The 9,682-nt window shown below is 44.7% G+C and overlaps 1 protein-coding gene across 2 annotated transcripts in view; it reads left to right on the top strand.

The window, feature by feature from the left end:
• Positions 1–9,313: 9,313 nt before the first annotated feature.
• LOC122564141 (NADPH--cytochrome P450 reductase-like) overlaps positions 9,314–9,682 on the top strand; it is a 74,720-nt gene continuing 74,351 nt past the window's right edge. Inside the window, exon 1 of one of the 2 annotated variants that reach the window (XM_043718760.1) lies at positions 9,314–9,408. In XM_043718760.1, the coding sequence (XP_043574695.1) occupies positions 9,329–9,408 (80 nt within the window). In that variant the 5' untranslated portion in view covers positions 9,314–9,328. Of the gene's footprint in view, positions 9,409–9,553; positions 9,573–9,682 lie in introns of those variants that run through there. The other variant, XM_043718765.1, reaches the window with a different exon arrangement.

Genomic DNA, 9,682 nt, shown 5'->3' with positions numbered 1-9,682 from the left:
TCCTGATTTCCCTCTTAAGTATACTCCTACCACCTTTATACTCTTCTAAAGACTCAAGCGATCTCTCCTGTCTATACCTAACATATGCTTCTTTCTTTTTCTTAGCCAAACCCACAATTTCTTTAGTCATCCAGCATTCCCTATACCTACCAGCCTTTCCTTTCACCCTGACAGGAATATACTTTCTCTGGCCTCTCATTATCTCATTTCTGAAGGCTTCCCATTTTCCAGCCATCACTTTACCTGCGAACATCCGCCCCCTATCAGCTTTTGAAAGTTATTGCCTCAAACCGTCAAAATTGGCCTTTCTCCAATTTAGAACTTCAACTTTTAGATCTGGTCTATCCTTTTCCATCACTATTTTAAAACTAATAGAATTATGGTCACTGGCCCTAAATTGCTCCCCCACTGACACCTCAGTCACCTGTCCTGCCTTATTTCCCAAGAGTAGGTCAGGTTTTGCACCTTCTCTAGTAGGTACATCCACATACTGAATCAGAAAATTGTCTTGTACAGACTTAACAAATTCCTCTCCATCTTAACCCTTAACACTATGGCAGTCCCAGTCTATGTTTGGAAAGTTAAAATCCCCCACCATAACCACCCTATTATTCTTACAGATAGCTGAGATCTCCTTACAAGTTTGTTTCTCAATTTCCCTCTGACTATTAGGGGGTCTATAATACAATCCCAATAAGGTGATCATCCCTTTCTTATTTCTCAGTTCCACCCAAATATTTCCGGGAATATCCTCCCTCAGTACAGCTGTAATGCTATCCCTTATCAAAACACTACTCCCCCCTCCTCTCTTGCCTCCCTTTCTGTCCTTCCCGCAGCATTTGCTACCAGTCTTGCCAGTCCTGTCCACCCTGAGCTATGTTTCTGTAATTGCTATGATATCCCAATCCCATGTTCCTAACCATGCCCTGAGTTCATCTGCCTTCCCTGTTAGGCCTCTTGCATTGAAATAAATGCAGTTTAATTTATCAGTCCTACCTTGTTCTGTGCTTTGTCCCTGCCTGCCCTGACTATTTGACTTGCCTTTGTTCTCAACTGTACCAGTCTCAGATTGATCTCTTTCCTCACTATCTCTCTGGGTCACATTCCACCAGCTTATTAGTTTAAATCCTCCTGAGCAGCTCTAGCAAATCTCCCTGCCAGTATATTAGTCCCCTTCCAATTTAGGTGCAATCTCCCCTCCTTGTACTGGTCACTTCTACCCCAAAAGAGCTTGCAATGATCCAAAAACGTGAATCCTTCTCCCATACACCAGCTCCTCAGCCATGCATTCTTCTGCTCTATCCTCCTATTCCTACCCTCACTAGTTCGTAGCACCAGAGTAATCCAAATATTACTACTCTCAAGGACCTCCTTTTTAAGTTCCTGCCTAATTCTCTGTAATCTCACTTCAGAATCTCAATCTTTTCCCTTCCTATGTCATTGGTTCTAATGTGTACAATGACCTCTTGCTGACCCCTCTCCTCCTTGAGAAAATTCTGCAACTTCTCTGAGGCATCCTTGATCCTCGCACCAGGGAAGCAACACACCATTCTACTTTTTCGCTGCTGGCCACAGAAATGCTTGTCTGTACCTTGGACTAGAGAGTCCCCTGACACAATCGATCTCTTGGCACCCAACGTCCCCGTCATTGCATTAGAGCCAGTCTCAATACCAGAAACTTGGCTGTTCGTGCTACATTCTCCTGAGAATGCATCACCCCCTATATTTTCCATAACAGCATGCTTGTTAGAAATGTGGATAGCCACAGAAGACTTCTGCGCTAACTGCCTACCTCTCTTACCTTTCCTGGAGTTAACCCATCTATGTGACTGTATTTGCAACTTTTCCCCCTTCCTATGACTGCCATCCATCACATCCCCTTGCTCTTCTAAGTTCCTCATTGCCTCTAACTGCCTTTCCAACCGATCCATTTGATCTGATAGGATTCGCAACCAATGGCATTTATTGCGGATATAATCTTCAGTAACTCTCCCTACATTTTCACATCTGACAAGAAGAGCATATCGCTCTACTAAGGGCCATTTTTGCTTCTTTCAATCTACAGACCCAGTAAATAGCACTGGGGAACCTCAAATCAGCGTCTACAGAATAAACAACACATACAGACCAAATATTGAACTACAGAAGCAATCATCCCAACATCCACAAATGAAGCTGCATCAGAACATTATTTCAATGAGCCAACACACACTGCAGCACAGAGGAACTACGCAGAGCAGAGGAAAATCACCTATACCGTGTATTCAAAAAGAACCAATACCCAATGAACACAGTTCGCCGATTTCTCAGCAACAAACCCAAACAAGCAGACAAAATACATCCAGAAACCTAGCCAGTCCCACCTACATCAAAGTCATCTCAGAAATGACTGCGAGACTACTCAGACCCCTTGGCATTATGGTCTTGGCATCATGGCCCACAAACCCACCAACACACTAAAACAGCAGCTAATGAACTTAAAAGATCCTATACAGACAGCAAGCAAAACTAATGTCATTTACTAAAATACCGTGCAAGGACTGTAACAAACACTACATTGGATAAACAGGCAGAAAACTAGCCACCAGGATACATGAACACCAACTAGCCACAAAAAGACATGACCCTCTCTCACTAGTATTCTTACATACGGATGAGGAAAGACACCACTTCAACTGGGACAACACATCCAACCTAGGACAAGCCAAACAGAGACACGCATGAGAATTCCTAGAACATTGGCATTCCAACCAGACCTCTACCAACAAACACATCGAGTTAGACCCTATCTACCACCCCCTGAGAAAGAACAGGAAATGACTCCACCACAGGAAATGACATCACCAACCCATAGAAACCCAAATATATAAATAGAAGCAGGAATTATCAGCAGTGCTTCACCTGGAGGCCCACTGAAGATGTTACCTCGAAGGGTGATGAAACGTCTGGAACCTACATCCAGAACCTCAACCTGAGCTACAAATCTTCTCAAAACTCGCTAAGAAAATAGCACTGTCTTATGTCTCTACAAAACACTGCTGCAGGTTAAATTAATACTTATGACTTGTATTTTAAGTTTAATCAAGAGATATACTTCAATAAAACATAATCAAGAAAGAACCCACTCTGCTCACTACTGCAGACTTACTGTAAGGCCACACTTAAAATATTCACTTATCTGTCTCTGTGCTGTGACCTCTCCCAAACAGGTTCCTCCAAGATTAGTTGTGAATTCCACTGTTTGTTAAATTTCCCAGATGCACTCCGATGTCCAGTGATATATGAATTCAAACAGCAAAGGCAGTAACTGTGCAGGTTCACTGCTGTGTCAGTTTCTTTCTCTCTCTCTCTCTCTCTCTCTCTCTCCTGCACTGACCTCACCATATGCTTCCTTTATCTGTTCCTTTCCCTTTTAAAAGTGCTGTTGTTTTGACTTTTTTTCGCCAAAGTTCCAAAACAATGCAACAGCATATAAAACAGTTATTGCTGCTCCTGGGATTCAAGGAAATCACCTCAAATACCTAAAATACCTCAACAATGGAGCAGCTGTTACAGCCAGAAATTTTTCCTGTCCTCCATCTAGAATCCTAAAACATTTTGCCACAGAAATTTGGACTCGTATCTCATAGAATCCCTACAGTGTGGAAGCAGGTCATTTGGCCCATCGAATCCACACCAACCCCCCCAAAGAGCATCCTACTCAGACTCATCCCCTCTACCAGATAACCCTGCATTTCCCACGGCTAATCCACCTAGCCTGCACATCCCTGGACACTATGGGACAATTTAGCTTAGGCAATCCAACTAACCTGCAGATCTTTGTACTTTGGGAGGAGAGCACCCAGAGGAAACCCACGCAGATACAGGGAGAATGTGCAAACTCCACACAGATAGTTGCCAGCAGCAGGAATCAAACCTGGGTCCCTGGTGCCGTGAGGCAGCAGTACTAACCACTGAACCACCATCTTGAAAGCAAACATGAGAAGAAAACAGAGGAAGAATAGGTAAGCAAAGAACATGAAACAGAAAGTGAGGGACAGGGAGTCTAATACAGACACTATTACAGAGCTCACATCCATAACCAGCAACAGTAAGAAAAATCAACTAATTGGTATGCAAATAATGTGCGTAGCTTTTTGATATGTAGCAAAGAACAACTAAGTTACTTGTGAGGATTACAAAAGGTACGGTCAAAGTGATGTTTTTTGACACATGAAACCTGGCAAGGGGTTCCTGAAGAAGGGCTTATGCCCGAAACGTTGATTCTCCTATTCCCTGGATGCTGCCTGACCTGCTGCGCTTTTCCAGCAACACATTTTCAGCCCCGTTCTCAGCATTTATCTGGAAGCTTTGTCTAATTTAATTGATGTGAGGTGAAGTACAACATGTAAATGATGAATGGGCAAACTTATAATGAAACACTGTATGCCAGGTGTAACCATGAAGGTAAAGTCACTATAGCTCAGAGGACCCTATCTCATTACAGAGAGATGACTGGTGGTGCGTTTAACCCGCTGGGTTAACCAACTCAGATAAGGGGCAAGGCCGTGAAGGTGGGACTATCATGGTAACCTCTGTAGGTGTTAATGCCAGGTGTGACTATAAAGGCCTGAGGTTCTTCTGCTGAAGTTAAATGGGAGTCTGTTCAGTTTTTAGACCCTCACAAATGCCTCAAATGCATGTAAATATAGTCTAGTACAAGTAAGACTTGTTCATTGAATAAAGTCAAACTCCAGTGTTTGTTTCCTTGATACTTTACTGTGCAGAACTGAACTGCTTCAGTGACTATGTACTCTATACAGAAAGATATTTCTTATGAACAAAATATTTTTGAAATTAAAAAAAAGTATATCTGCTGAAGGTAAATGGGGTTAGAGACAAAAAAACTGCAGATGCTGGAATCCAAGGTAGACAAGCAGGAGGCTGCAAGAACACAACAAGCCAGCCTGCATCAGGAAGTGGAGAAGTTAACGTTTCGGTTATAGAAGGGTTACCCCCAAAACGTTGCCTTCTCCACCTTCTGAAGTTAAATGGGGGTCCATTCAATTATTGGACCCTCCTGGTTCCTCAAATATATGTAAATATAGTCTTGCACAAGTAAGAAATGCCTTGGGTTTGCTTGCTGGATAGAGTCAACTCCAATGTTTGTTTGTTTTCTTCATGTGCTATTATACAGAACTGAATTGCTTTAGTGACTATGTATGTGTATTCTTTTATGAATAAAGGGGTGGCACGATGGCTCAGTGGTTAGCACTGCTGCCTCACCGTGCCAGGGATCTGGGTTCAATTCCAGCCTCGGGCAACTGTCTGTGTGAAGTTTGCAGTGTCTGTGTGGGTTTCCTCCGGGTGCTCTGATTTCCTCCCACAATCCAAAGATGTGCAGGCCAGGTGAATTGGCCGTGCTAAATTGCCCATAATGTTAGGTGCATTCGTCAGGGGTGAATATAGGGTAGGGTTACTCTTCGGAGGGTCAGTGTGGACTTGTTGGGCCAAAGGGCCTGTTTCCATACTGTAGAGAATCTAATTAAAAAGGATATTTTTGAAATTAAAGAAAATGTACTAAAGATTGGTATGTAGTAAAGATTTGTCCTGCATATGTAAATAATGCCTTGGACTATTTGGAACTGTCAGGAGAGTCAAACTCCAATGTTTGTTTGTTCTCAATATGCATGAGACTATACAGAGCCAAAGTGCTTTAGTGACTATGTGTATGTATAGAATATGTATATAAAGGTTTTTATGAATAAAGTATATCCTTGAAATAAAAAATGTAGTAAGGATTTCAAGTTCAGTGTTGAATGTGGATTATAAAATCCTGTGTAAGGTCATCAGCTACCATATTGGGTCAGCTCTGGGATCAGTGATTTAATCCAAACAAACCTGTGCCTGTAGAGGGTGGGAAGATCTCTGAGAGCCTCGTGCTCCTCAGGAACATGACCAGCTTCATGCAGGACAGCAGGGTGGATGCCTGCCTCATCAGCCTGAACCAGGAGAAGGCCTCTGACAGGATATTGCACACGAACATGAAGGAAGTGCTCTCCAAAATTGGCTTCAGGGAGGGAATCCGCAATTTGATCCAACTGCTCTACACCAACAGCGTTGGTGCAGTCTCAATCAGTGAATGGGAATCAGAAAGCTTCCCGACCAGATCTTAAGACAGGCACAGCGGACGCTCTCTGCTGCCTTGATGGTGTGTTGTTTAGAGCTTTTTGCTGAGTCTATCAGGAAGGATGTGAGCCTGACAGGGGGTGTCTATTCCAGGCAGCGGAGGCCTGCAGGTCTCCCAGTACATGGATGACATCGTTATTTTCTGCTTGGATCCACCATCTGTGTGTAAGTTCATGAGCATCTGCAACTTGGTCAAACTGGCCTCGGAATTGAAGGTAAATTGTGGCAAAAGCGAGGCAATGTTCTTTGGAAACTGAGCCAATTGATCCTTTATCGCCTTCACCATCAGGACAGATTACTTGAAGGTGCTGGGATGTGCCAAAATGTGGGAAGCACATATCACCAAAGTGAGACAGAAACTGGGCAGATGGGAGCACTGCTCCATCTCCACTGTGGGTAAAAACCTCAGCATCACGTGTGAGGCACACTCGGTGTTATTGTATGTGGTGTAGCTCTGGCCTGTTCCCGAGCATAGGCCACTGCAGTCATCCAAGCCATCTTCCACTTTGGCTGGAGGTTTAAGATGGTCTATGTCCATGGGGACATTGTGTACAAAACTCTGGATAAGGAGGGGAAGAACATACCCAACATCATCTTCATCCTGATGGCCATCTTTGTGCGCAGCTGCATCAAGCTATGCAAAGACATTCAGTACGTACACTTCAAATGTGACCATGTATGAGGCTCTACCTGTCCCCGGTGTTAATAAGGATGGACCTGGCCTCATTGCTGTGGAACGCTCCAAGTAGTAAGACCGTTCTGTGTCATTTGATCTTCGTGGAAAGATTTGTAACCAAAAACACCTTTGACCAGAAGCTCATCAGGCACTGGTCAGCACATAGCATCCCTGAGACCCTGTGGGAAAAGGAGCAGACCATCAAGGTCATTTGGCAGAATGCCACATCACCAGAACTTTCTGACAAGCACCAAAATGTAGCTTGGCTGGTGGTGATAAGGCACTGCCCTTCAACTCCTCCTTGAAGCAGCTGAAGGGGTTACAGGCTGTCATACATCTGCTGCTAGAATATGCCTTTGCAAAGAAAGTCTGGAGAGAAATGCAGTGGTTTTTGTCGAGGTTCGTCCGGAGCAGCTCTATGATACAGGTCTCTGTGTTCTATGGTCTGTTCCCTGGGACAGACACTGAGACAAACATCAACTGCACCTGGAAAAACATCAACTTGGTGAAACACACTCTTTGATCTACTCAGAACCTAGTGGTCTTCTAGTGTGAAGAGTTGGCTTCGATGGAGTGTGGCAGACAGGCACATTCCAAGGTTCAAGACTACGTGCTGAGGGATGCATTAACGCTCGGGCAGTTGCCACCAAGATGTAATTGGGAAAGGTGACCACCTAAGGTCTTTTTGCTAAATACCTGGATAAGAAAAGTCCATCCATTCTCTTTGTCTCAATGTATGTAAATAGTGTCGCGCATGACTGGAGAATGTCTTTGGTATGTTTTGCAACTGCAGGGAATATCAAATTACAATGTTCGTGTTCTTTATATGCAAAGATTATACAGAACTGCTTTAGCAACTACCTGTACATAAAGATAATTTTTTATGAATAAAGTATATTTTTGCAATAAAATGCAGTAAGGATTTGTGTTTCTTTTGCACATTCCACAGCCTCAGTTGGTCACAAAGCACTTTACTATTGTAGTGTGGTGCAGTCAATCTGTGAATGCGGGCAAATTCCACACACACCCAGCTGCCACAAGAAATTACAACTGTACTGGGTGAACATTGACCAGAATATAACAAATGAGATGGAAATGTGTTGCTGGAAAAGCGCAGCAGGTCAGGCAGCATCTAGGGAACAGGAGAATCGACGTTTCGGGCATTAGCCCTTCTTCAGGAATGGCTAATGCCCGAAACGTCGATTCTCCTGTTCCCTGGATGCTGCCTGACCTGCTGCGCTTTTCCAGCAACACATTTCCATCTCTGATCTCCAGCATCTGCAGACCTCACTTTCTCCAGAATATAACAAATGCTGGAGATCACAGTGGGTCAGGGAGCATCCATGGAGAGACAGCACGGTAATGTTTTGAGTCTAAATGACTCCTCATTTGTTGCTTTCATCCACCTCCATCCACCTATTGCACTCTCATCTTCCCAGCTCCACCTCCCTCCCATTTATCTCTCCACCCCCGAGGCTCCCAGCCTCATTCCTGATAAGAGCTTTTGCCCAAAACGTAGATTTTCCTACTCCTCAGATGCTGCCTGACCTGCTGTGTCTTTCCAGCCCCACACTCTTGACTCTAATCTCCAGCAGCTGCAGTACTCACTTCTGCCTACTTGTTGTTTTCAGTACAGATTCCAGCATCTGCAGGAATTTGTTCCTACACTGACCAGAATAAGAAACTTTCTTGGAAACAGCATATCTTTTATATCCAGCCCTCAGGATGGCAGCTGGTGAGTCTTATGTGAAAGAGAGTGCCCCTGACATTGCAGCACTCCCCCAGTGCTGTACAGGAGTGGCAGTGAAAAAGTAAGTGTCCCAACTGGGTTCCTGTGGAAATCAATATCCAGAATTGCCAACTTATACAGTAAGTATTTGAGAATGCAACTTCTATCGGTATGTGGATAGCAAATACATGCTTTGTCAAGCCCTGGTCCTGCTCTCAGGCACATTCCCACGCTCAGCATTAACCAACACCACCTCCACCTTGATCCCACTTGGTCAACCTGCCACCCAACGTCATCACCTTGTCGACCGTCTCACTCCACACAGAGGGGGAGGGAGAACAGTTCAACTCCTCTATTCAAGTAGGGCACTACAACCATTTTCAAATAACTTTCCTCCACTTCAGAGATTAGATTTAAGTTTGAAACTATAAACCTCACTGCTAAAGTACACCTGCCTGCGCTTTAACTTGCCAATGTCACTTTTATAAATATGTGGTTCCCCTCCTTCTCACAGTGACTGAGTCCGCAAGTTGGGGCGGAGCAAAGAGGTTTGGATTCTCCCATTATTTTATAGGGGGGGAAGTTAGAATGCTCCACGTTTATTGAAAATAACGCGTATCATTTTAATCGGATGACCATGGTTTAACTATTAGAATATAAAATAACGTTATTACTGTTAGGTTGATGAGTGAAAGCCTGTTTTATTAGATGTGCCAGTGTGTGTGTCCGGCCGGTATCCCCCCTCCGTTCCCGCGATGGTGGAGGTGCGGTGGAGGAGGGGGGCGGTCACTCTGAAGCCGCCCCTGCTGCCATTGAGTCGCTTCTTCCTCTGTCTGTAAGTACCGTAAGTGCCCGGCTTATCGTTCCCTGGTTCATGGAGTTCCCACGGCTCCCACCGGGGAGAGAGGGGACGACATTAATGTCACCACCGGCTCGGTCCCGGGGTCATGTCGCCTGGGCCGTTGGATGACCGCAGGGTCCTAGCGCCTGGAACAGCAAGTAAACTTGGCCTCAGGCTCAGGGGAGGGAAGGAGGGTAGTGGATGGAGGCGAGTGAGGGAAGGAGGCGGAGGGTTGTGGGAGTAGGGGATGGGGGTGTGTGGGTGACAG

The sequence above is a fragment of the Chiloscyllium plagiosum genome, chromosome 28, assembly GCF_004010195.1.
Source record: "Chiloscyllium plagiosum isolate BGI_BamShark_2017 chromosome 28, ASM401019v2, whole genome shotgun sequence".
NCBI lineage: Eukaryota > Metazoa > Chordata > Chondrichthyes > Orectolobiformes > Hemiscylliidae > Chiloscyllium > Chiloscyllium plagiosum.
Note: the sequence above shows the minus strand (reverse complement) of the source record. Positions and strands in the feature narration are given on the sequence as shown.